The following is a 26,387-nucleotide window of genomic DNA, read 5'->3' on the forward strand; positions in this document are numbered from 1 at the left end:
CTCTGCCACGTCTTTTTGAGTTCAAAAGGATTTTAAAACCGCGTTGAAACGTCTTTGCTACTCGTGCTTATCTCCTCTCACGTGTTGATTCAGTGAATCCATCTGTGATGAAATATAGCACCATCTAAAACAGCTCCAGCTGAGTCTCTTCATGCTAACAGGCTAACTGTTGTGATACCTGCCTGTCTGTCTGCTTCTGTGGTGTCATCTGTGATGAATGGCATTCATCTTTGTTTTACTGCCCTCTACTGGTCTGGTGGTGTACTGCCTTTACTTTTTGTTCCTCCATACGTCACTGGTCTGATTTGCACAATCTACCCGGGACTTCGGCCCGCGGTCGAAACGCAAACAACACAATGGGGGCACAGAACCTTTTAGTTCAGGGTAAAGTAGGTCTTGGTCGAAATGCACCTTTTCTTAAGTGTGAGAATTGTGTCCTAAATGTAACTTCCTGGGCTTGATGGAGCCTAGTAGTGCTACAAATACACGTCTAAAAGGAGCTTTAAGTATTAATCTTCCCTCCCTCTTTTTCTCGTAGGATTTTCTATAAAGTGAAGAGCCGCAGTGCCCACATGAAGAGCCACGCAGAGCAGGAAAAGAAGGCTGCCGCGTTGCGCCAGAAGGAGGCCGAGGAAAGAGCGGCAGCGAAAGCAGCCGCAGAGGCAGCCGCCATCCTTGCTGCGCGGCAGCAGAACGGGACACGGCAGGTGGGCGGAGACAGCACCAATGATGACTCGTCAGCTGGGGAGGATGAGGACGACGAGGACTGGCAGTAAATGAATGGCCACGTTCACGGACTGCATCACGCAGCGTGGCTCAGCCTCTGATTGGAGGAGGAACTTTATAAAGAAAAGGAAGAATCCCTCCTGTGAACTTTGTGTATATTTGTGGAACAAGAAGACTTCCGTTGCTTGGCACATTCAGGGACATGTTGACTCCCATGTATGTGATTGTGGATGTGTGGACTGAGTGTGTGCGAGTGCAAGTGCGTGTGTGTGTGAGAGTGTGCGAGTGCGTGTGTGTGTGTACACCAAACTCACCAACACCCCCTTTACTCTGCTTGAAAAGCTTTTCAAGAGTTACCTCTCTTGGTCACAGGGCTCTGTCAAATCAAAGCCATGCCGCCTCTCTCGGCACTGTTCTTCTGTCCTCACCAGGCCGCGGCCTTCCTCAGCACTTCAAGTTCCCGCCCTGCGTTCTGTCCCTGGGCTCGGTACTTGTCGTTCCCTCTTTTTATTATTTCTCTTCTCGTTGAGCCAAGCACGCGCAAGCTTAAGCCACATCCCAACCAGAGAGATTTTTGGTGATCTGAAGACGGAAATCTGACAGCTGGGGGAGGCACGAGCTGCTCTAAGACACACAGACAGACAGAAGGAAGAAGGATGGATGGATGGATGGCATGTGCAAACTGTTGCCTTTGTTCTTCTGTTCCTCTGCACTCTGGGCTGCCAAAAGCTTTTTCTTCTCAGACGCATGATGTGCACCAAATGGGTTCCCCCTTTTTCTCTGTGAGTTGTCGTTCTTTGGGCTTCAGTTCTGTGAATCCCCCTTCAGCCCTCGTCACTTTTTATAGTTCTGAGTTTGCTCCCTCACTGTTGATGCCTTGGATGTTTTGATGCTTTTTATCTTGAAATGACAATCAATTTTACACTGTTGTTGTTGGGTTTTTTTTATAAATATATATATATATGCAGGTAAACGTTACTTTTTTCTGCCTGTGTAGCTATATATGGTTCTTGTTCTTGTTTTGTGAATATTCCTGTTGATGATTATTAATATTATTATTATCATATTACTATATTCTGTTTTTGGCTGCAATTTATTTGAGCGCTTTTCTCTACATGTCCTTTTTTTTATTTAAACAAAAACAAAATAATGCTACTTGCTGCCTGTTTAGAACTGTGAGATATTTTTAGGAAGCCAGAAATGAAGAAAAGGCAGAGACGTATGTGCAATAGAACAAGTTGACCCCCTGTTACCTGAGTGTTCAAGCCCTCCCTCCCTCCCTCCCTCCCTCCCTCTTTCCCTCCCTCCTCTCTGATTCATGCTTACAACTGGCTGCTCTGGATGCCTTCATGTCAACCCTGTAACTGATAGGAGGTACTGACCCGGACTGTTGAAGCTGCAGGTCTCTATAGATACACACAACAGAGGGAAGGCGAAACAAACAGCACAAACTTACTCAAGACACACTCTGAAAACATCCTTACTACCCTGACATTTGACCTGGGGTTAGTTTTTTGTACCATGCTCTGAAATGAGTAATAAACAGTTTGCTGATACAAACACAAAGAGAACTGGAAACTAAACCAAACCTAGTATTTTGCTGGTTTTACAAGAAGATTCAAAAGACAAACATTCCCTTTTATGAACAAAAAAAATCAACACCTAATATACGGAATATATACACGGCCTGCCCGTACATTAAAAGAAACTGTATTATCAACACTTTACAAAGACTGTAAACATCCCACTAAAGTATTTACTTACAGAAACTAACACACTAATACAGGCGGAGGCATTCTTTACTGTAAACCAAACTCAACTCTTTAACATGATTTTGAATAAAGTCAAAATAAATCGATTTTCTTCCATTTCACACAGATATCAAAATATTGGACATACACACTTCTTTCTGCTTAGATAGTAACTTTTATCTGAGCAGATTCAACATTTTTAAACATATCAAGTCAAACAGACGTAAAGCAGAAGCAGAAACATCAAGTTTTTGCAGAGTACTCTCATGCTTTGAAAAGACATATTTTCACCTTAAAGTTCCTGATCTCTGATATCTAACGACACAGATTGAAACCTAAATTATCAGAAATTAAATTAAAAAGTTATTTTTAATACAGAAGTGTCTCAAACAGTCGTTAGTGAAACAAACATGCTGTGTTGTAACCTCGACTGTAATGGTCTGTAGTAAAAAAAAAAGGGCTTTTGTAAAAATGCGATGAGAAGTCTAAACGAGTCGTAAAGTTTGACTGTTTCCTGAATATTGAGGTGCTTTGGAGATCATTGTAAACCTTTGTGTTCAGATGCTGCTTCAGTTCAGTATTTCTCTCCGTCTACCCCGAACGTGCATCTACGGTTGACTTTTATTTCCTCTGTTTACCTTGTTGCTGTTAGCAGCAGGCACTGAATACGACTGTGGAAAAGGCATGTTTTGATATGTCTATCGCTTCATATCTCGATGTTAATCCCCTCGGCCCAGAGCCAGCTTCTGTTGCCATAGCAACAAATGGGTTAAAGGGTTATTTTTCCTTTAAAGGACAAACCACAGTGCGGACGTTTGGTTGAGGGGGGTTAAAGGGAGAAACGGCTCCAGTTACCAGTTACTCCACAAAGTTAAAACCTGGGTCTATGCACCGACTGTGTGAGTGTGAGCGTGTGTGTGTGTGGACATGCTGTTAAATGTGTGTGAGTGGTTTGAGGTCAAATGTTAAACTGTACGCCAGTCAATGAAAAAAAAATGTTTTGCAGACTGTTCACATGTTTGGTATGTTAATTTATATTTCCTTTTTATTTGGGCTTGTCTTGAGGTTCTTCGGCAGGCGGGGGAAGTTATCGACGTCATGAAAAGTTTTTTTTGGAGCTGTTTTTAAAAAGAAGTAAGATGGAATCGAGGAGGCCACGACACAAACTCACAGCTGTAAACTTTCCTCATTTCATCCGGTTGCTTAAGGGAATTTTAAGGGGACAAAAGGTTTATTTAGCTAAAGATTAGAAAAAATATATGAATGAAATGCTACGTTTGCATACTTTCTATGCTATTTTCATATGGGGTTCACACTAAATGATGAAAACAGAAAGGAATCTCAAGTGCTTTTTACTACAGTGTAACTTATTTGTTTCGATTTGATTTTTACCACCTGTGTTTTTAGTAATGATTTATGAAGCACTGTATATTAAAGTTTTAAAATATCCAATAAGTGTTTGAGTGTCTTTAGCAGAAACATCCTCTCTGTTGGACAACAGGAACAATTCAAATATCACAAGAGCAGCTCTTCAAGGACATGGCCTTGACTTTTCACATCACTAACTTTTACACTTTTTATAACATTCAACTTTTTCTTAAAATAACAAGAAAAACAGTTTACAACAAAAACAGATGGTAAAATGTCTCTATTCACTTTAAAGACATACAACTTCTGCATACATTCACCCATAGGCTTAATTTAAGATTAAAATTATCCCAAAAACGTCCGTCTGCTTAGAAGAAACCTTGTGCCTCCATAACTAATACTTTCCAGGAATACAAAAAAATGCTTTAAAATCACTAAACACTGCAGGAGATTCAACCACAAGCTTTTCAAAATTATTTTTCATAACTTATTTTTTAGAGAGCCTACTGACCAGCATAAAGTGAGATCTACAGCATTGATTAACAGAAAATAACAAAATGATTAAAAATGGAGATACAAGGTTTCTGCCCAACAGTGACAATTAATTTTTTTTCATTTGTTTGATGTTTCTTATAAATGATCACAGTAAACATTTAGGCTTTTTGAAGCCCTTTTCAGATTTTATAGTGAGTATGTATTGAACAGGGTTAAAGTGCATGGGGGGTTATTGTGCTCATTTTCAGGCTTTATATTGTCCCTCTGATACCTCTGTAGCAGCTTTACTTAGTTTACAGCTCAAAGGCTCAAAGAACTCTGTTCTGGGAAGTTGAACAACCCCAACAATGTAATCAATGATGGACAGCATGGTGGTTTGCTGGCAAGGGCAGTTGTCTCGTAGTGGGAAGGTCATTTGGCAAAGCCTGGTGCAATCATTCGTTTCAGAATGATGGTGAGCTGGGAGAGGAGGAGAGAGGAGGAGAGCAGGGACAGTAAAAGAAGCGAGACTGAAAAAGTAAAAACAGCACAGTCTCCATCACTGAGAGTGTGGATTACTCTTGAAAATTACTCTAGTTACTAACTTTGACAGATACAGTGATCGTTGAAGTCTGACTTTCATTTTTCTGTTTATTTTTACAAAGATTTTTAAGATATACTCAAAGTAAAATCATGAGTAAATATTTCAGTGACTCATGATTAGAAGGAGCAGGTCACAAGGATGAATACACCGAGGTCAGCTAGTTTGACTCTCCTTTACTCTGAATGCAACACTCTTGTAACAATGGAGTCAAAAACAATGAAACTGATGAAGAAGTTGAAAATGAATCAGACATCCTGTCAGTTCAAAGTGAGTCAGTGTTGGTTCAGTCTGCCAGCAGAGGGAGCCTCAGAGCTTTAAATGATTACACAGACTTGTAAAACTGAGGTTAAATGTAGATTGTATTCAGTGAAGAGCAGCAACATACAAATATCATGAATTAATTTTATTGGTTGAACTCTGAACGGCTGAATGAGCCTCAAGATGGTGAAGTATCACTCCCCCACCCACTTCTTCTTCTCTGTCTCACTTCAACAGGTGTGTGTTTGAATATTTTTGCATGAACTTGATGCATCGCTGCTCCTCAGAGTTTAAGTTCTTCTGTCACAGAGCATCTGATCTGTCTTCATGAGCTCTGACTGAAAACTAAATCAGGATGGTGTTGACAGTAACTCTGCTGCTCATGTTGGGTTTTCTGAGTCAGGGTGAGAGATTGTACTGATGTCAGACATTATAGGAGAAATGTTTAGGTGGTGTTTTATATTTCTGCTCTTTAACTTTTCCTCTCAATGTCTTCATTTTGTCTCATTTCAGAGGCTTTTGCAAACAACTTTCTGACTCAGACTGACAAATCCAAGTCTGTGAGTCTTGGTGGGACTGTGACTATCAGCGCCACAGGGAGTTCAAATATTGGTGCTGATCTCAGTTGGTACCATCAGAAACCTGGACAGGCTCCCAAACTGCTTATAAAGGATGCATCAACACGCTTCTCAGGGACCCCGTCTCGATTCAGTGGCAGTAGATCTGGCTCTGACTACACTCTAACCATTCAAGGTTTTCAGACTGAGGATGTCGGAGATTATTACTGTCTGGGCTACCATGGTGGTGGAGTGTTCACACAGTGATTCAGAGCTGTACAAAAACCTCCTTCAGTCTGACTGAAGTGAAAGCGTCCTGCTGCAGGTGCAGAGGGTTGGTGTTCTGTAAAGAGAGTCAATGGTCCAGTGAACATGAGAGTCATCAAGCAGAACCACAGAGACTTTAAATCAAACTGAACTCACAGATGCTCTTTCATGTTCAGTTTTAACTGCAAACATTTTCATCTGATTTGAACAAGAACTGGACAAAGAGTGAAACTTTGAAGGAATATAATCACTGATGACACAAATGTTAAACATGTTTTCGATTAAAAACTGCACAAGAACATTTCATTTAACACTTTTCTAGTAAATTAGCATTTTTCTCACAAATAATTTAATTTTCAAAACTTTGTCATCTCAAAATAAAAAAAAAAGTAATTTTGCACAATTTCAACAATGTGTCAAATTATCAGGTACATTACACTATTTGTAAAGACATTCTTGTGTTTGAGTCATTTAGAGATAGATATGTTTAAAAACCGACATATTACAACATCAATAAACAGACACAGAGTCATTGTAATGTGTACTTTGATTTAATGTTGGTTTTGCCACATTGTTAATTAATGAAAGTTTTCTCTCAGACTGAAATGAAATGTTTTAACTTTTATTTAAAGAGTGAAAGCAGAAAGAAGAACATGCAGAAGATAAAACAACCTGCACACTCAAACACTGAGCAGAAAGCTGTGAAGCTGCAGAAACATGAGAACAGACAGGAAGTGTTTCTGGAGCTCTACTCTGAGGAGCAGTTCCCAGGGTCCAGACTTTGAGTGACAGGACTCTGTCCACTCAGACTGGCCTCACAGCTCACTGAGCCCGCCTTCCTCCACTGGTCTGCAGAGAGGCTCAGGGTGCTGCTCCAGCTGTAGCGGCCGTCTCCCCCCATGACCTCCAGGCTGTGTGACGCTCCTGAGGAGCTGCTGCTGCCTCCCACCGTCCAGCCCAGCCTCCAGGAAGAGGGGAAGCCCCCGCTGGCCAGACACACCAGTGTGGCTGTGCCCTGCTGCAGCTCCTTTGAGGAGGGGGGGAGGACGGTCAGAGAGGGCCGTGTTGCTCCCACTGGAGGGGGGAGAAAAGAAAATTACATACTGGTCATTTATATTCTTCATCTGGACAAAGAGAACAACTTGTGCTGCTGTGCTCTCATAAATCAGAATCAGAACTCGTGTCACATGACTGTAAATCCAAACTAATGTTTAAAGATTATTAATAATGTCTAGTGTGTGTGACAGTAACAAGCCTGTTGTTTACTGTTTAAACTGCAGAGCTGACACAGTCATGTGAAAGTCAAACTCTAATCATCTGTCTCTTTCACTTCCTTTAAACTACAAATAAATGAAGCGTGAACACAAAGAGGAGCTGCTTTAACTGATCAAATCTCTTTAGTGTTCACCAAGATTCAATGTTTAAATATAAAACACTCTTTGAATGATTTAAATGATAAAAAAATATTCACTTCAGCTTACCAAAAAAAACCTCCAGTCAACCAACATAATTTTGATCCCAGAGTAATGTTTGAGTAGATTACATGAAAAATAACAAAACTCTCTGTTCCTTATATTTTAATTATAAACAATGCTGACTGGATTTAGATCCCCACTATGTTTGTTCTCACATCGTGTAACCATACTTTACACATAAAACATTAAAAATGGTCAACAACACGGATGAATTGAACATGATAACATCATCCATCAGTATTTAGTAAAGTTGTACTGATGCTAACATCAAGTTTAAAACACTGATTTTCTTCGTTTTTCTTTTTTGAACAGTTAAAGTTCAAAGTTCATTTCTGTTTTCTAACTTTGATAAGAGTTTCTTTAGTTTCTCCTCAGGTTGTGAGGTCAGCCTTTCTCAATTCAATAATAAAATGTTCAACAATATACAAAAATTTAACTTAAAATAATCTTATTCAACATCTGATAAAAGTTATATTTTCTATGAGTCGTTTAAAATCAAAATCTTTGGTACTTACAGTCAATGACGAGTTTGGTTCCTCCACCGAAAGTGTACCACAGTGATACAAACACGTTAAGTGGCCGTACAAAAACCTCCTGCACTTTGAACAAGCATCTGTCTGAGGAAAAGTTCCAGTTTTTTATATGAAAATATAAAAAATAAACTGGATTAAATGAACATAGCGTTTGTTGTTATGAGGATTAAAATTAGAGCGTAAATTAAGATTATTTTTAAAATTCTACGTTACTGTTACACCTGATCAAGAAAAGATAAGTTTCCATTAAACAAAGTACTTTTTCCTATTACCAAATAAATTATTTGCATAGTTCAACATAATGCTTCTAAATTATAGTTTATAAACTCACATTAAGCAAAAGATAATTTAATATTAATCTACAGTACATCTAGTGATGAAGTTAAAGGCAGACAAACAACAAAAGTTGTTTTTGACACATCAAAGCAACAGTGCAGACAAACATTTCCTTAAATCCTCAACAACACATCTAAAATATATTTTAACTTCCTTTAAGATCATAAAGAGAGCGTTAATCCAAACATTATTCCTCCTGATTTTCTGTCCCACGTTGCCTTCAGTGCAGAGAAATCATTTCCATAGAGCGGAGGCTTTGCATCTTCTGCTGAGCCTCCAGTGAACTGAGAAGCTTTATAGTCCTGAGAGTTCAACACTGCAGCACTCAGATCTGTCACAGCAGAAACCACAACCACCATGACTCTCAGCACCATCCTCATGTGGACTCTGGCCTGCTGCTGGTTTACAGGTTTGTTCACTCTGAACATTTAAACCATGATGTGCTGACTTTTCTCTCTTTTATTGATTTCAGATGATTAATGAGTGATTGTTTCTGTCTGCAGGATGCAGCAGTCAGGTGACAGTGACTCAGCCTCCAGAGGTGACATCTACTCCAGGATCCACTGTCACTCTCACCTGTAAAACCAACCCAAAAGTGTATGTCTGGTCAGATGGGGATAGTCGAGTACACTGGTATCAGCAGAAATCTAGACAGGCTCCAAAGTTAGTCATTAACCTTGGTCAAAATGCTACAAGTGAGTTTGCTCCTAGATTCTCTGGCAGAGGAGACGGAGTGAACGCTGCTTTGACCATTAGTGAGGCTCAGGCTGAAGATGCAGCAGTTTATTACTGTAAGAGTGTACATGAAATAAACAGTGCTTGGGTGTTCACACAGTGATTTGCACTCATACAAAAACCTCTCTCAGCCGGTCTGCAGAGACTCTGAGCTGTTACAGCAGGAACTGACTGCAGCTGCTGAAGAGGAACTCTGACACAGACTACTGAACACAGAGCTCACAGTAAAATCACCAAGCACCAGAAATACAGACTCACATTTATACAAAGGTATATATTGTATTTCTGAAATCCACAGTAATATGCTGGAAGTGCCATAGTGTTGATAACTACAAGCCCTGAAGTCTCAATTTAACAGCAGTGTGTTTCATCATTGAACATTGTATGTGTATAAAATCTGATGGGGTGAACTTCTTTTGATGATAACATTTAAAATCTCTGTTTCTACTTAGATAAAGTTGACTGATACATTGCTCTATCACTTTTGATATGGCAGCACATTAAATTAGTCATGACACAAACTCACAGCTGTAAACTTTCCTCATTTCATCCGGTTGCTTAAGGGAATTTTAAGGGGACAAAAGGTTTATTTAGCTAAAGATTAGAAAAAATATATGAATGAAATGCTACGTTTGCATACTTTCTATGTTATTTTCATATGGGGTTCACACTAAATGATGAAAACAGAAAGGAATCTCAAGTGCTTTTTACTACAGTGTAACTTATTTGTTTCGATTTGATTTTTACCACCTGTGTTTTTAGTAATGATTTATGAAGCACTGTATATTAAAGTTTTAAAATATCCAATAAGTGTTTGAGTGTCTTTAGCAGAAACATCCTCTCTGTTGAACAACAGGAACTATTCAAATATCACAAGAGCAGCTCTTCATGGACATGGCCTTGGCTTTAAACATCACTAACTTTTGTACTTTTTAAAACATTCAACTTTTTCTTAAAATAACAAGAAAAACAGTTTACAACAAAAACAGATGTAAAATGTCTCTATTAACTTTAAAGTCATACAACTTCTGCATACATTCACCCATAGGCTTAATTTAAGATTAAAAATATCCCAAAAACGTCCGTCTGCTTAGGAGAAACCTTGTGCCTCCGTAACTAATACTTTCCAGGAATCCAAAAAATGCTTTAACATAACTAAACACTGCAGGAGATTCAACCACAAGACTTTTAAATTCTTTTTATAACATATTTTTTAGAGAGCCTACTGACGAGCATAAAGTGAGATCTACAGCATTGATTAACAGAAAAATAAGAAAATGATGAAAAATGGAGATACAAGGTTTCTGCCCAACAGTGACAATTATTTTTTTTTCATATGTTTGATGTTTCTTATAAATGATCACAGTAAACATTTAGGCTTTTTGAAGCCCTTTTCAGATTCTATAGTGAGTGTTTATTGAACAGGGTTAAAGTGCATGGGGGGTTATTGTGCTCATTTTCATCCTTTATATTGTCCCTCTGATACCTCTGTAGCAGCTTTACTTAGTTTACAGCTCAAAGGCTCAAATAAATCTGTTCTGGGAAGTTGAACAACCCCAACAATGTAATCAATGATGGAGAGCATGGTGGTTTGCTGGCAAGGGCAGCTGTCTCGTAGTGGGAAGGTCATTTGGCAAAGCCTGGTGCAGTCATTCGTTCAGAATGATGGTGAGCTGGGAGAGGAGGTGAGAGGAGGTGAGAGGAGGTGAGAGGAGGAGGATGAGAGGAGGAGAGGAGGAGAGGAGGAGGAGAGGTGGGGAAGAGCAGGGACAGTAAAATAAGTGAGACTGAAGAAGTAAAAACAGCACAGTCTCCATCACTGAGAGTGTGGATTACTCTTGAAAAGTACTCTAGTTTCTAACTTTGACAGATACAGTGATCGTTGAAGTCTGACTTTCATTTTTTTATTTATTTTTACAAAGATTTTTAAGATATACTCAAAGTAAAATCATGAGTAAATATTTCAGTGACTCATGATTAGAAGGAGCAGGTCACAAGGATGAATACACCGAGGTCAGGTAGTTTGACTCTCCTTTACTCTGAATGCAACACTTGTACAATGGAGTCAAAAACAATGAAACTAATGAAGAAGTTGAAAATGAATCAGACATCCTGTCAGTTCAAAGTGAGTCAGTGTTGGTTCACTCTGCCAGCAGAGGGAGCTTCAGAGCTTTAAATGATTACAGAGAATTGTAAAACTGAGGTTAAATGTAGTCTGTATTCAGTGAAGAGCAGAAACATACGAATATCATGAATTAATTTTATTGGTTGAACTCTGAACGGCTGAATGAGCCTCATGATGGTGAAGTATCACTCCCCCACACCTCTTCTTCTCTGTCTCACTTCAACAGGTGTGTGTTTGAATATCTTTGCATGAACTTGATGCATCGCTGCTCCTCAGAGTTTAAGTTCTTCTGTCACAGAGCGTCTGATCTGTCTTCATGAGCTCTGACTGAATACTAAATCAGGATGGTGTTGACAGTAACTCTGCTGCTCATGTTGGTTGTTCTGAGTCAGGGTGAGAGATTGTACTGATGTCAGACATTATAGGAGAAATGTTTAGGTGGTGTTTTATATTTCTGCTCTTTAACTTTTCCTCTCAAAGTCTTCATTTTGTCTCATTTCAGAGGCTTTTGCAAACAACTTTCTGACCCAGACTGACAAATCCAAGTCTGTGAGTCTTGGTGGGACTGTGACTATCAGCGCCACAGGGAGTTCTAATATTGGTGCTGATCTCAGTTGGTACCATCAGAAACCTGGACAGGCTCCCAAACTGCTTATATACTATGCATCAACACGCTTCTCAGGGACCCCGTCTCGATTCAGTGGCAGTAGATCTGACTCTCGCTACACTCTAACCATTCAAGGTTTTCAGACTGAAGATGTCGGAGATTATTACTGTCTGGGTGACCATGGTGGTGGAGCGTTCACACAGTGATTCAGAGCCGTACAAAAACCTCCTTTAGTCTGACTGAAGTGAAAGTGTCCTGCTGCAGGTGCAGAGGGTTGGTGTTCTGTAAAGAGTCAATGGTCCAGTGAACATGAGAGTCATCAAGCAGAACCACAGAGACTTTAAATCAAACTGAACTCACAGATGCTCTTTCATGTTCAGTTTTAACTGCAAACATTTTCATCTGATTTGAACAAGAACTGGACAAAGAGTGAAACTTTGAAGGAATATAATCACTGATGACACAAATGTTAAACATGTTTTCGATTAAAAACTGCACAAGAACATTTAATTTAACACTTTTCTAGTAAATTAGCATTTTTCTCACAAATAATTTAATTCTCAAAACTTTGTCATCTCAAAATTAAAAAAAAAGTAATTTTGCACAATTTCAACAATGTCTCAAATTATCAGGTACATTACACTATTTGTAAAGACATTCTTGTGTTTGAGTCATTTAGAGATGGATATGTTTAAAAATCGACATATTACAACATCAATAAACAGACACAGAGTCATTGTAATGTGTACTTTGATTTAATGTTGGTTTTGCCACATAGTTAATGAATAAAAGTTTTCTCTCAGACTGAAATGAAATGTTTTAACTTTTATTTAAAGAGTGAAAGCAGAAAGAAGAACATGCAGAAGATAAAACAACCTGCACACTCAAACACTGAGCAGAAAGCTGTGAAGCTGCAGAAACATGAGAACAGACAGGAAGTGTTTCTGGAGCTCTACTCTGAGGAGCAGTTCCCAGGGTCCAGACTTTGAGTGACAGGACTCTGTCCACTCAGACTGGCCTCACAGCTCACTGAGCCCGCCTTCCTCCACTGGTCTGCAGAGAGGCTCAGGGTGCTGCTCCAGCTGTAGCGGCCGTCTCCCCCCATGACCTCCAGGCTGTGTGACGCTCCTGAGGAGCTGCTGCTGCCTCCCACCGTCCAGCCCAGCCTCCAGGAAGAGGGGAAGCCCCCGCTGGCCAGACACACCAGTGTGGCTGTGCCCTGCTGCAGCTCCTTTGAGGAGGGGGGGAGGACGGTCAGAGAGGGCCGTGCTGCTCCCACTGGAGGGGGGAGAAAAGAAAATTACATACTGGTCATTTATATTCTTCATCTGGACAAAGAGAACAACTTGTGCTGCTGTGCTCTCATAAATCAGAATCAGAACTCGTGTCACATGACTGTAAATCAATAACTAATGTTTAAAGATTATTAATAATGTCTAGTGTGTGTGACAGTAACAAGCCTGTTGTTTACTGTTTGAACTGCAGAGCTGACACAATCATGTGAAAGTCAAACTCTAATCATCTGTCTCTTTCACTTCCTTTAAACTACAAATAAATGAAGCGTGAACACAAAGAGGAGCTGCTTTAACTGATCAAATCTCTTTAGTGTTCACCAGGATTCAATGTTTAAATATAAAACACTCTTTGAATGATTTAAACTATATTCACTTCAGCTTACCAAAAAAACCTCCAGTCAACCAATATTAATTTGATCCCAGAGTAATGTTTGTAATGATTGTATGATAAATAACAGAACTCTCTGTTCCTAATATTTTAATTATAAACAATGCTGACTTGATTTAGATCCACACTATGTTTTTTCTCACATAGCGAGAGCAGACTTCACATATAAAACTTTAAAAATGGTCAACAACACTAGTGAATTGAATATGACAACATCATCCATCAGTATCTATTAAAGTTGTACTGATGCTAACGTCAAGTTTAAAACACTGATTTTATCTTTTTTCTTTTTTGAATAGTTAAAGTTCAAAGTTCATTTCTGTTTTCTAACTTTGATAAGAGTTTCTTTAGTTTCTCCTCAGGTTGTGAGGCCAGCCTTTCTCAATTCAATAATAAAATGTTCAACAATGTACAAAAACTAAACTCACAACAATCTTATTCAACATCTGATAAAAGTTATATTTTCTATGAGTCATTAAAAATCAAAATCTTTGGTACTTACAGTCAACGACGAGTTTGGTTCCTCCACCGAAAGTCCACCACAGTGATACAAACACGTTAAGTGGCCGTACAAAAACCTCCTGCACTTTGAACAAGCATCTGTCTGAGGAAAAGTTCCAGTTTTTTGTATGAAAACATAAAAAATAAACTGGATTAAATGAACATAGCGTTTGTTGTTATGGGGATTAAAATTAGAGCGTAAATTAAGATTATTTTTAAAATCTTTCATTACTTTTGAACACCTGACCAAGAAAAGAGAACAGTTTCCATTAATCAAAGTACATTTTCCTAGTTTCCAATAAATTATTTGCATAGTTCAACATAATGCTTCTAAATTATAGTTTATAAACTCACATTAAGCAAAAGATAATTTAATATTAATCTACAGTACATCTAGTGATGAAGTTAAAGGCAGACAAACAGACACATCAAAGCAACAGTGCAGATAAACATTTCCTTAAATCCTCAACAGCACATCTAAAATATATTTTAACTTCCTTTAAGATCATAAAGAGAGCGTAAATCCAAACAGTATTCCTCCTGATTTTCTGTCCCACGTTGCCTTCAGTGCAGAGAAATCATTTCCATAGAGCAGAGGCTTTGCATCTTCTGCGGAGCCTCCAGTGAACTGAGAAGCTTTATAGTCCTGAGAGTTCAACACTGCAGCACTCAGATCTGTCACAGCAGAAACCACGACCACCATGACTCTCAGCACCATCCTCATGTGGACGCTGGCCTGCTGCTGGTTTACAGGTTTGTTCACTCTGAACATTTAAACCATGATGTGCTGACTTTTCTCTCTTTTATTCATTTCAGATGATTAATGAGTGATTGTTTCTGTCTGCAGGATGCAGCAGTCAGGTGACAGTGACTCAGCCTCCAGAGGTGACATTTACTCCAGGATCCACTGTCACTCTCACCTGTAAAACCAACCCAAAAGTATATGTTTGGTCAGATGGAGATAGTCAAGTACACTGGTATCAGCAGAAATCTGGACAGGCTCCAAAGTTAGTCATTAAACTTGGTCAAAGTGCTACAAGTGAGTTTACTCCTAGATTCTCTGGCAGAGGAGACGGAGTGAACGCTGCTTTGACCATCAGTGAGGTTCAGGCTGAAGATGCAGCAGTTTATTACTGTCAGAGTAGGCATGAAATAAACAGTGCTCTGGTGTTCACACAGTGATTTGCACTCATACAAAAACCTCCCTCAGCTGGTCTGCAGAGACTCTGAGCTGTTACAGCAGGAACTGACTGCAGCTGCTGAAGAGGAACTCTGACACAGACTACTGAACACAGAGCTCACAGTAAAATCACCAAGCACCAGAAATACAGACTCACATTTATACAAAGGTATATATTGTATTTCTGAAATCCACAGTAATATGCGGGAAGTGTCATAGTGTTGATAACTACAAGCCCTGAAGTCTCAATTTAACAGCAGTGTGTGTCATCATTGAACATTGTATGTGTATAAAATCTGACGGGGTGAACTTCTTTTGATGATAACATTTAAAATCTCTGTTTCTACTTAGATAAAGTTGACTGATACATTGCTCTATCACTTTTGATATGGCAGCACATTAAATTAGTCATGACACAAACTCACAGCTGTAAACTTTCCTCATTTCATCCGGTTGCTTAAGGGAATTTTAAGGGGACAAAAGGTTTATTTAGCCAAAGATTAGAAAAAATATATGAATGAAATGCTACGTTTGCATACTTTCTATGTTATTTTCATATGGGGTTCACACTAAATGATGAAAACAGAAAGGAATCTCAAGTGCTTTTTACTACAGTGTAACTTATTTGTTTCGATTTGATTTTTACCACCTGTGTTTTTAGTAATGATTTATGAAGCACTGTATATTAAAGTTTTAAAATATCCAATAAGTGTTTGAGTGTCTTTAGAAGAAATATCCTCTCTGTTGGACAACAGGAACTATTCAAATATCACAAGAGCAGCTCTTCAAGGACATGGCCTTGGCTCTTCACATCACTAACTTTTGCACTTTTTAAAACATTCAACTTTTTCTTAAAATAACAAGAAAAACAGTTTACAACAAAAACAGATGGTAAAATGTCTCTATTCACTTTAAATACATACAACTTCTGCATACATTCACCCATAGGCTGAATTTAAGATTTGAATTATCCAAAAAACGTCCGTCTGCTTAGAAGAAACCTTGTGCCTCCATAACTAATACTTTCCAGGAATCCAAAAAATGCTTTAACATCACTAAACACTGCAGGAGATTCAACCACAAGACTTTTCAATTCTTTTTCATAACTTATTTTTTAGAGAGCCTACTGACGAGCATAAAGTGAGATCTACAGCATTGATTAACAGAAAAATAACAAAATGATGAAAAATGGAAATACAAGGTTTCTGCCCAACAGTGACAATTAATTTTTTTTCATATGTATGATGTTTCTTATAAATGATCACAGTAAACATTTAGGCTTTTTGAAGCCCTTTTTTAGATTTTATAGTGAGTATGTATTGAACAGGGTTAAAGTGCATGGGGGGTTATTGTGCTCATTTTCAGGCTTTATATTGTCCTGATACCTCTGTAGCAGCTTTACTTAGTTTACAGCTCAAAGAATTCTGTTCTGGGAAGTTGAACATCCCCAACAATGTAATCAATGATGGACAGCATGGTGGTTTGCTGGCAAAGGCTGCTGTCTCGTAGTGGGAAGGTCATTTAGCAAAGCTTGGTGCAATCATTCATTCAGAATGATGGTCAGCTGGGAGAGGAGGTGAGAGGAGGAGGAGGAGAGGAGGAGAAGAGAAGGAGGAGGAGAAGAGCAGGGACAGTAAAAGAAGTGAGACTGAAGAAGTAAAAACAGCACAGTCTCCATCACTGAGAGTGTGGATTACTCTTGAAAAGTACTCTAGTTACTAACTTTGACAGATACAGTACTCATGATAAGAAGGAGCAGGTCACAGGGATGAATACACCGAGGTCAGGTAGTTTGACTCTCCTTTACTCTGAATGCAACACTTGTACAATGGAGTCAAAATAATGAAACTAATGAAGAAGTTGAAAATGAATCAGACATCCTGTCAGTTCAAAGTGAGTCAGTGTTGGTTCAGTCTGCCAGCAGAGGGAGCTTCAGAGCTTTAAATGATTACAGAGACTTGTAAAACCGAGGTTTAATGTAGACTGTATTCAGTGAAGAGCAGAAACATACAAATATCATGAATTGATTTTATTGGTTGAACTCTGAACGGCTGAATGAGCCTCATGAACTATCACTCCCCCACACTTCTTCTTCTCTGTTTCACTTCAACAGGTGTGTGTTTGAATATTTTTGCATGAACTTGATGCATCGCTGCTCCTCAGAGTTTAAGTTCTTCTGTCACAGAGCGTCTGATCTGTCTTCATGAGCTCTGACTGAAAACTAAATCAGGATGGTGTTGACAGTAACTCTGCTGCTCATGTTGGGTGTTCTGAGTCAGGGTGAGAGATTGTACTGATGTCAGACATTATAGGAGAAATGTTTAGTTGGTGTTTTATATTTCTGCTCTTTAACTTTTCCTCTCAAAGTCTTCATTTTGTCTCATTTCAGAGGCTTTTGCAAACAACTTTCTGACTCAGACTGACAAATCCAAGTCTGTGAGTCTTGGTGGGACTGTGACTATCAGCGCCACAGGGAGTTCTAATATTGGTGCTGATCTCAGTTGGTACCTTCAGAAACCTGGACAGGTTCCTAAACTGCTTATATACAAAGCATCAACACGCTTCCCAGGGACCCCGTCTCGATTCAGTGGCAGTAGATCTGGTTCTCGCTACACTCTAACCATTCAAGGTTTTCAGGCTGAGGATGTCGGAGATTATTACTGTCTGGGCTACCATGGTAGTGACGGTTTCACACAGTGATTCAGAGCCGTACAAAAACCTCCTTCAGTTTGACTGAAGTGAAAGCGTCCTGCTGCAGGTGCAGAGGGTTGGTGTTCTGTAAAGAGAGCCAATGGTCCAGTGAACATGAGAGTCATCAAGCAGAACCACAGAGACTTTAAATCAAACTGAACTCACAGATGCTCTTTCATGTTCAGTTTTAACTGCAAACATTTTCATCTGATTTGAACAAGAACTAGACAAAGAGTGAAACTTTGAAGGAATATAATCACTGAGCACATAAATGTTGAACGTTGTCTCGATTAAAAGCGGCACAAGAACATTTAATTTAACACTTTTCAAGCAAATTGGCATTTTTTTTTCTGTCAAATAGTTTAATTTTCAAAACTTTGTCATCTCAAAATTAAAAAAAAGTAATTTTGCACAATTTCAACAATGTCTCAAATTATCAGGTACATTACACTATTTGTAAAGACATTCTTGTGTTTGAGTCATTTAGAGATAGATATGTTTAAAAACCGACATATTACAACATCAATAAACAGACACAGAGTCATTGTAATGTGTACTTTGATTTAAAGTTGGTTTAATGTTCATGCCACATTGTTAATGTATGAAAGTTTCTCTCAGACTGAAATGAAATGTTTTAACTTTTATTTAAAGAGTGAAAGCAGAAAGAAGAACATGCAGAAGATAAAACAACCTGCACACTCAAACACTGAGCAGAAAGCTGTGAAGCTGCAGAAACATGAGAACAGACAGGAAGTGTTTCTGGAGCTCTACTCTGAGGAGCAGTTCCCAGGGTCCAGACTTTGAGTGACAGGACTCTGTCCACTCAGACTGGCCTCACAGCTCACTGAGCCCGCCTTCCTCCACTGGTCTGCAGAGAGGCTCAGGGTGCTGCTCCAGCTGTAGCGGCCGTCTCCCCCCATGACCTCCAGGCTGTGTGACGCTCCTGAGGAGCTGCTGCTGCCTCCCACCGTCCAGCCCAGCCTCCAGGAAGAGGGGAAGCCCCCGCTGGCCAGACACACCAGTGTGGCTGTGCCCTGCTGCAGCTCCTTTGAGGAGGGGGGGAGGACGGTCAGAGAGGGCCGTGTTGCTCCCACTGGAGGGGGGAGAAAAGAAAGTGACAAACTGATCATTTATATTCTTCATCTGGACAAAGAGAACAACTTGTGCTGCTGTGCTCTCATAAATCACTCAGAATCAGAACTCATGTCACATGACTGTAAATCAATAACTAATGTATAAAGATTATTAATAATGTCTAGTGTGTGTGACAGTAATAAGCCTGTTGTTTACTGTTTAAACTGCAGAGCTGACACATGTCATGTGAAAGTCAAACTCTAATCATCTGTCTCTTTCACTTCCTTTAAACTACAAATAAATGAAGCGTGAACACAAAGAGGAGCTGCTTTAACTGATCAAATCTCTTTAGTGTTCACCAAGATTCAATGTTTAAATATAAAACACTCTTTGAATGATTTAAATGATAAAAAAATATTCACTTCAGCTTACCAAAAAAAACCTCCAGTCAACCAACATAATTTTGATCCCAGAGTAATGTTTGAGTAGATCACATGAAAAACAACAAAACTCTCTGTTCCTTATATTTTAATTATAAACAATGCTGACTGGATTTAGATCCCCACTATGTTTGTTCTCACATCGTGTAACCATACTTTACACATAAAACATTAAAAATGGTCAACAACACGGATGAATTGAACATGACAACATCATCCATCAGTATTTAGTAAAGTTGTACTGATGCTAACATCAAGTTTAAAACACTGATTTTCTTCTTTTTTCTTTTTTGAACAGTTAAAGTTCAAAGTAAATTTCTGTTTTCTAACTTTGATAAGAGTTTCTTTAGTTTCTCCTCAGGTTGTGAGGTCAGCCTTTCTCAATTCAATAATAAAATGTTCAACAATATACAAAAATTTAACTTAAAATAATCTTATTCAACATCTGATAAAAGTTATATTTTCTATGAGTCGTTTAAAATCAAAATCTTTGGTACTTACAGTCAATGACGAGTTTGGTTCCTCCACCGAAAGTCCACCACAGTGATACAAACACGTTAAGTGGCCGTACAAAAACCTCCTGCACTTTGAACAAGCATCTGTCTGAGGAAAAGTTCCAGTTTTTTATATGAATACATAAAAAATAAACTGGATTAAATGAACAAAGCGCTTCTTATTATGGGGATTAAAATTAGAACGAAAATTAAGATTAGTTTTTAATTTTTACGTTACTGTTACACCTGATCAAAAAAAAAAATAGCAGTTTCCATTAATCAAAGTACATTTTCCTAGTTTCCAATAAATTATTTGCATAATTCAACATAATGCTTCCAAATTATAGTTTATAAACTCACATTAAGCAAAAGATAATTTAACATTAATCTACAGTACATCTAGTGATGAAGTTAAAGGCAGACAAACAGACACATCAAAGCAACAGTGCAGACAAATCTTTCCTTAAATCCTCAACAGCACATCTAAAATATATTTTAACTTCCTTTAAGATCATAAAGAGAGAGTAAATCCAAACACTATTCCTCCTATTTTCTGTCCCACGTTGCCTTCAGTGCAGAGAAATCATTTCCATAGAGCAGAGGCTTTGCATCTTCTGCTGAGCCTCCAGTGAACTGAGAAGCTTTATAGTCCTGTGAGTTCAACACTGCAGCACTCAGATCTGTCACAGCAGAAACCACGAGCACCATGACTCTCAGCACCATCCTCATGTGGACGCTGGCCTGCTGCTGGTTTACAGGTTTGTTCACTCTGAACATTTAAACCATGATGTGCTGACTTTTCTCTCTTTATTGATTTCAGATGATTAATGAGTGATTGTTTCTGTCTGCAGGATGCAGCAGTCAGGTGACAGTGACTCAGCCTCCAGAGGTGACATTTACTCCAGGATCCACTGTCACTCTCACCTGTAAAACCAACCCAAAAGTGGAAACATGGTCAAATGGAGCGAGCAGAGTACACTGGTATCAGCAGAAATCTGGACAGGTTCCCAAACTGCTTATTTACAACGGTATTCACAAACCATCCGGTGGTGGAGTTCCAGCTCGATTCTCTGGCAGAGGAGACGGAGTGAACGCTGCTTTGACCATCAGTGAGGCTCAGGCTGAAGATGCAGCAGTTTAGTACTGTCAGAGTGCACATCAAATAAACAGTGCTTGGGTGTTCACACAGTGATTTGCGCTCATACAAAAACCTCCCTCAGCCGGTCTGCAGAGACTCTGAGCTGTTACAGCAGGAACTGACTGCAGCTGCTGAAGAGGAACTCTGACACAGACTACTGAACACAGAGCTCACAGTAAAATCACAAAGCACCAAAAATAAATACTCACATTTATACAAAGGTATATATTGTATTTCTGAAATCCACAGTAATATGCTGGAAGTGCCATAGTGTTGATAACTACAAGCCCTGAAGTCTCAATTTAACAGCAGTGTGTGTCATCATTGAACATTGTATGTGTATAAAATCTGACGGGGTGAACTTCTTTTGATGATAACATTTAAAATCTCTGTTTCTACTTAGATAAAGTTGACTCATACATTGCTCTATCACTTTTGATATGGCAGCACAATTAGTCGCGCTTTTACTCGTGTAAAAGGAGCTGTTAAGGCCTTTTACTCACCACTGACTAACCGTTGAGAGACCTTTGAAACCATCTGAGTTTTAAACCACTATAAAGCACAGTTGAATTATAGTGAACATTGCAGATCACAGGACCTCATGTCGCGAACATTGTATTGTTTATTAGATAAATATATATATGTACATACATGCTGACTAAAGTGCTGATTCCTCCTTTAACAAACTATAATCCCTCCTTCAAAAACTGTGTCAAAGCTTCATTTCAACCAAACCACAGAGATGTTTCTGCCTTTTTTGAGGAAGTTTGCTCTAGGCTATTGCGGAAGAAGAGTTTACCGTGCTTTACAACCAACACTCCCTCATTTCTTTAAGTAGCTGCTTCTTTCTGTACCTTCTTTACGTCAAGGATTTGTGGTTTAGTTTAAACTTGGTTTCATCGGTTAGAGCACGTGTTTGCAGCTCCTGGAGCCAGAAAAATGAGTGACCAGAGGAGAAAAGCTTTGAAGACAATCGTCCAGCTGATCAGTCATTTTCTGTGGGTATGTAAGATGTTATTGAGGTTTACCTGAGTGTGCTTTGTTTTTGTATTCTGTCTCTAAATGTTGCTCATCATTGATCTTTAATTCTATTTAAAAGGGTGTGAACTGAGCTACAGGAGGAACAATACTCTTCATCTGTTATTGTAATGTATTTCCATGTACAGTGTTGGGGACTTGTGAACCAACAGAGTGGGACTTTTAGCATATCTACTTTTTACAAGATATTTCTGGTACTTAAAATATTCATATTTGCTTGAGGACTTCGGTAGTACAACTACATTTTAGCCAATATTTGTGATTTTTAATTATTGAACTACAAACTACTTGGGGTCAAGATTTTCTATATTTATTTTATCATGCAGTTTCTACTTTGATGGAATGCCCTTTTACTTGTATCTTTTGTTTTGTCATGATAACTATGTAGGTATGCCCAAGCAATACTATCGTGATTAGCATCAGGGATGTAGTGCTGTTGTTAGTAGCAGGGACGGAGCCAGGCTTTTGTGAATGGGGTGCCCAAACTGAGGCACAGACTTTTGTAGGGGTGGCAAAAACTCTGTGCACACACACAAATGAGTAGCATTTATTTACCCTTTCTATATTATCGACTCATATCTACTTTGACTACTAAGGTGTAGGTAAACTCTTAGTGGTGGTATGTTGTAATAATGGTTAGCACCGCTGCCTCACAGCAGAAGGGTTGATGGTTCCAATCCAAGCCAAGGCCTTTCTGTTTGAAGTGAAAGTGTTTTGGCTTTCTCCAACTTCAATTTTTACCTAGATTTTGAACAACCAAATTGGTATGAAAGCTAAATACACCTAGCACTGCAAGGTGGCATGATAGCGTGGTGGGTAGTTCTTCCAGCTCTCAACAGAAGGGTTCAAGTTTCAGTCTAAGCCAGTGGTGTCCCAAATTGTAACTTTCTCCTACTGGAGCTTGAACCATTATTTTAAACATCCAGACAGAATTGGAAAGTAAATAAAACCATAACGTTTAAGTTCCACTGCACAAGAGACTATGATTTGAACTACCAGATTGAAATGGACTGTTAAGAACCACAATGAGTAAGCACTGCAAGTATGGATGTTTGTGGGGTGGTTAGCACTCCTGGAAAGCTGGACCTTCAAATCCAGGCTGAACGTAGACGAATGATCAGGGATCTGGCTTTCTCCTACTGGAATGTGATCACAAATTTTGACCTGTCAGGATGTGCTAGAAAGTTCAGGACCTAAATAAGTGACATCTGCTCGGTGGTGCACTGGTGCAATGGTTAGCGCTGCTGTTTCAGTGTTAAGATCCAGACTGAGGCCTTTCAGTATAAGCTATAGTGTTCCAGCTTTCTCCCACTGGAGTGTGGTCCATGATTTCAAAACATCCTCACCAAGCCATGTAGAAATGTGAAGTCAGTGAATTTTCACGATGTGCTTCTGATTCAAGGAAAAAAATCTGTCCTTCTGTTTATCTACCAGGCAGTGGGGCTGGTGGTGGGCCTTAGCGGTGTATACCTGCTGTTGAACTACAGGCAGAGCAGCTTATTTTTTTCACACACCTACATCATCCTCCCAGCTGTCCTCTCTCTCTGCAGCGCTGTGCTCCTTGTCGTCAGCGGCTGCATTGGCTCCTGGCAGAAAGTCAGGGATGCCCCTTTTATCCAGGGACTGGTAAGATTTTGCATGTGTGTGTGTGTGTGTGTGTTAATATATGTACATACATTAACGTTTGGACTTTGAATTTATGTTTTGGGTTTTTTTCCCAGTTTGTTTATCTTCTAGTTGTTGTCTTCTGTTTGATAAGTACGGCTTCAGCGTTGGCGTATTTTCACTCCACAAAGGTATAAAAAGTTATTTAAAATTCATACATTGGGGGAATTTAAACATGTTATAAAACTCCATAAAGAAAGAAGATGCGTATTTACATTGCTTTTGTGTGCTGCCTTTTTTTTTTGCTCAGCTGGATTCTGAGTTAGCTCCCCTCACTACAGTGTTTCAGACGTACACAGGCGACAGCCAGGACCCCAACTCTCAAGCTGTGGATGCTACACAAGAAGAGGTGTGTTCAGCTTTAAATTATGAACTGGGCCATACAGGCAATAAATATACCTTCATAATGATAGATACCAAAACAAGAAAACATATCAAGTAAAAGATTGCAAGTAGTAGGGATGACATCCAGCAACAACACCTGCAGATGAGTGTTTGCTACTCTGGTTGTACCTCCTCTTATGGCCACTGGGTGGTGCCTTGATAATTGGGAATCTCCATTCTTCTCACATTGGTACTATGGGGATGTGTTTCTCTATGAAGAGAGAGGTTAAATTACAGCTGTGTTCAGGTCTTTGAGATGTGAATGGCAGGTATCTTATCCTGTTAAAGTTTGTTTCTACTTCACATCCATGACTCATATCAAAAACCTTCTCCTCAGAGATTCTTTGAATGCAAATCATTCGAATTCCAACTCACAGCAATTCAAATGAGTGTACATTTAATGATTTGATTTTAGATCTATTCTGAATTATTTACAGTGTAACTACATGATAATAATAAGCTGTTTTGTCTACCTGTTAGTTGCAGTGTTGTGGTGTCCATGGCTACAAAGACTGGCTGAAAACCCCCTGGTTTAACAGAACAGGGGGACTGTTGGTTCCTCATAGCTGCTGCAACTCATCCTTCCCCTCATGCAATGGCGCAGTGTGGGAGCCTAGGCAGCTTTACTCAAAGGTAGACATTTGTTATCAGATAAACTCAACATGACACACACAATAATAGCTCCAGCTGAGAGGCTATCTTATTCAACATTTCTGTTTTTCTGTCTTCTTTTTGGTATGTCTCTCTTTCAGGGCTGCAAGGTGAAGCTGGAGTTGGCCATACAGTTTGTGCTGAGTTTAATCATCTGGTGCTTTCCAGTAGTGTTTCTGGTGGAGGTAGGGAAAAGTAATTTATTCAAATAAATAAATCCAAATAATTGTAGAATAAAATCTTATAATCAGGTCCAATCAAAGTGAATTGCTTTAAAACGTCAGACGGTGCACTCTGTAAACTTTGGCACTTGATATAAAATGCATTATCATTAGATCAGTTTACTCGAAGTTGCATATATCCTTTTTGTTTTGCCCGAGCTGTTTGACACATCAGCCTATAACAGTTTGTTGCAAACCGATTTACAGATCCTCAACATAAGCATTGATTTGTTGTGCCTTCTACATATCAAGTCAATTTTAGTTTTGTTTTAGGTCTCCTCTCAGTGGTCTCTGGTTGTTGTGTTCCCTCGTATGGTTGCTAACTTTAACTTTGCTGCAGTTTTATTATTTTGATTCTTCTAATCATCTTTATGCTGCATTATTTTGTCTATAAAGTAAAAAAAAAAAAAACAGGAAGAAATGCACACAGGATTTACCTGAGCTCAAGTGGACGTATCAAAAAATCTTTTTGTAGTCCAACAAACAGTCAGAAACCTTATTCGTTGTTACCCTTAATATTAAATGAGAATATGACATTTGACTGAACATTATGGCTTTCATTTAAATGACATGCTTCTCTTCTGTCTTCTCTCTTCTTGCACAGCTTGCTTTGTTTCTGACTGTGGGACAGCTGATGATCAAACAGCCTTTGTTTGGTTATGAAATATTCCACAAAAAGTAAAGACACAAGATGGGACTGCACTCTTGAGCAGATATTACAATACTTCATAGACCTACACAAGTAAAACAAAAATAACTACACTTTAATGAGTTGTATGATACACTAAATATGTAACATGAAAGATATAAAAACTACTTTTTAAAATGTATTCGTATTAATTTTTGTTAGATTTGCCTTTAATAAGTGATATTAACTAATTCCTTTATTAATGACCTGTAACTGACACCCGTATTGTGTTAAATATTGTGTTAATAGCATAACCCACATTTCTTCTCTTGTATTTCTTGTGTATCTTATACTGTGATGCCCATACATTTAAGCACTTGTTATAGTATTGCAATGTAAAAAGTTTGTGAACACTCTGTACGTAAAACCAAGTCTCAACACAATGATTTACTAATATTGTACTCTATTTTCACTTTTGAAATAATAAATAAGCTTCAATAAATGACCGTAAAGTGGTGTTACTATTCATGATTCATTGTTCTTTTCTCTTACTTCAAGGGGGCAAATGAAGAACAGCAGCTTCAGGGTAAAACCTAAATCCTGTGTGCATCTCTTCCTGTTTTTTTAAACGTTATTGGCAAAATAATGCAGCATAAAGATGATTAGATGAATTAAAAACAAAAAACCTGCAGCAAAGTTAAAGTTAGCAACCATTCGGGGAACAGAACAACCAGGGTCCACTGAGAGGAGACCTAAAACACAACTAAAATTGACTTGATATGT

General features: G+C 38.8%; 4 protein-coding genes and 3 gene segments (V, D, J or C); 4 read left to right on the plus strand and 3 right to left on the minus strand.

Moving 5' to 3' along the window:
* Positions 1–3,929, plus strand: part of mideasb (mitotic deacetylase associated SANT domain protein b) — a 34,428-nt gene extending 30,499 nt beyond the window's left edge. For all 7 annotated transcript variants that reach the window (XM_034675741.1, XM_034675738.1, XM_034675739.1 and 4 more), the window contains exon 13: positions 539–3,929. In XM_034675741.1, coding sequence (XP_034531632.1) covers positions 539–776 — 238 coding nt within the window. In that variant the 3' untranslated portion in view covers positions 777–3,929. The remainder of the gene's footprint in view (positions 1–538) is intronic.
* A 1,561-nt stretch (positions 3,930–5,490) lies between these two features.
* On the plus strand, positions 5,491–6,005 carry LOC117806723. The segment is given in 2 exon segments: positions 5,491–5,585; positions 5,695–6,005. Coding segments are annotated over 2 exon segments (360 nt in total).
* Positions 6,006–6,611: 606 nt separating this feature from the next.
* On the minus strand, positions 6,612–8,729 carry LOC117806461 (immunoglobulin lambda-like polypeptide 5). Its single transcript, XM_034675407.1, has 3 exons — positions 8,563–8,729; positions 7,996–8,171; positions 6,612–7,079 (listed from the first exon to the last, which is right to left on the minus strand). Exons 1-3 carry the CDS (start codon positions 8,727–8,729, stop codon positions 6,754–6,756), a joined length of 669 nt encoding a protein of 222 aa, XP_034531298.1. The 3' UTR covers positions 6,612–6,753.
* A 3,897-nt stretch (positions 8,730–12,626) lies between these two features.
* LOC117806462 (immunoglobulin lambda-like polypeptide 5) lies at positions 12,627–14,724 on the minus strand. Its single transcript, XM_034675408.1, has 3 exons — positions 14,558–14,724; positions 14,002–14,171; positions 12,627–13,094 (listed from the first exon to the last, which is right to left on the minus strand). The coding sequence occupies exons 1-3, from the start codon at positions 14,722–14,724 to the stop codon at positions 12,769–12,771; spliced, it is 663 nt and encodes a 220-aa protein (XP_034531299.1). The 3' UTR covers positions 12,627–12,768.
* A 2,612-nt stretch (positions 14,725–17,336) lies between these two features.
* Positions 17,337–18,026, plus strand: LOC117806722. The segment is given in 2 exon segments: positions 17,337–17,460; positions 17,570–18,026. Coding segments are annotated over 2 exon segments (360 nt in total).
* Positions 18,027–18,496: 470 nt separating this feature from the next.
* LOC117806463 lies at positions 18,497–20,278 on the minus strand. The segment is given in 3 exon segments: positions 18,497–18,964; positions 19,887–20,054; positions 20,272–20,278. Coding segments are annotated over 3 exon segments (501 nt in total).
* Positions 20,279–21,726: 1,448 nt separating this feature from the next.
* On the plus strand, positions 21,727–26,128 carry tspan37 (tetraspanin 37). Its single transcript, XM_034675753.1, has 7 exons — positions 21,727–22,019; positions 23,490–23,681; positions 23,777–23,851; positions 23,971–24,069; positions 24,585–24,737; positions 24,857–24,940; positions 25,581–26,128. Exons 1-7 carry the CDS (start codon positions 21,957–21,959, stop codon positions 25,656–25,658), a joined length of 744 nt encoding a protein of 247 aa, XP_034531644.1. The 5' UTR covers positions 21,727–21,956; the 3' UTR covers positions 25,659–26,128.
* Positions 26,129–26,387: the final 259 nt, after the last annotated feature.

Source organism: Notolabrus celidotus, chromosome 22 (assembly GCF_009762535.1).
Source record: "Notolabrus celidotus isolate fNotCel1 chromosome 22, fNotCel1.pri, whole genome shotgun sequence".
In the NCBI taxonomy this organism is placed as follows: domain Eukaryota; kingdom Metazoa; phylum Chordata; class Actinopteri; order Labriformes; family Labridae; genus Notolabrus; species Notolabrus celidotus.

What these genes read in the sequence shown, in the direction of transcription:
- LOC117806461 (XM_034675407.1), bottom strand. Translation starts at nt 8,729, where the DNA reads ATGAGGATGGTGCTGAGAGTCATGGTGGTTGTGGTTTCTGCTGTGACA. An exon ending in TTCTCTGCACTGAAGGCAAC is followed by an intron (nt 8,172 to 8,562) that starts GTGGGACAGAAA and finishes TTAATCCTCATA; the next exon opens with ACAACAAACGCTATGTTCAT. An exon ending in AACCAAACTCGTCATTGACT is followed by an intron (nt 7,080 to 7,995) that starts GTAAGTACCAAA and finishes TCCCCCCTCCAG; the next exon opens with TGGGAGCAACACGGCCCTCT.
- LOC117806462 (XM_034675408.1), bottom strand. Translation starts at nt 14,724, where the DNA reads ATGAGGATGGTGCTGAGAGTCATGGTGGTCGTGGTTTCTGCTGTGACA. An exon ending in TTCTCTGCACTGAAGGCAAC is followed by an intron (nt 14,172 to 14,557) that starts GTGGGACAGAAA and finishes CCCATAACAACA; the next exon opens with AACGCTATGTTCATTTAATC. An exon ending in AACCAAACTCGTCGTTGACT is followed by an intron (nt 13,095 to 14,001) that starts GTAAGTACCAAA and finishes TCCCCCCTCCAG; the next exon opens with TGGGAGCAGCACGGCCCTCT.
- tspan37 (XM_034675753.1), top strand. Translation starts at nt 21,957, where the DNA reads ATGAGTGACCAGAGGAGAAAAGCTTTGAAGACAATCGTCCAGCTGATC. An exon ending in TGATCAGTCATTTTCTGTGG is followed by an intron (nt 22,020 to 23,489) that starts GTATGTAAGATG and finishes TTTATCTACCAG; the next exon opens with GCAGTGGGGCTGGTGGTGGG. An exon ending in CCCCTTTTATCCAGGGACTG is followed by an intron (nt 23,682 to 23,776) that starts GTAAGATTTTGC and finishes TTTTTTTCCCAG; the next exon opens with TTTGTTTATCTTCTAGTTGT.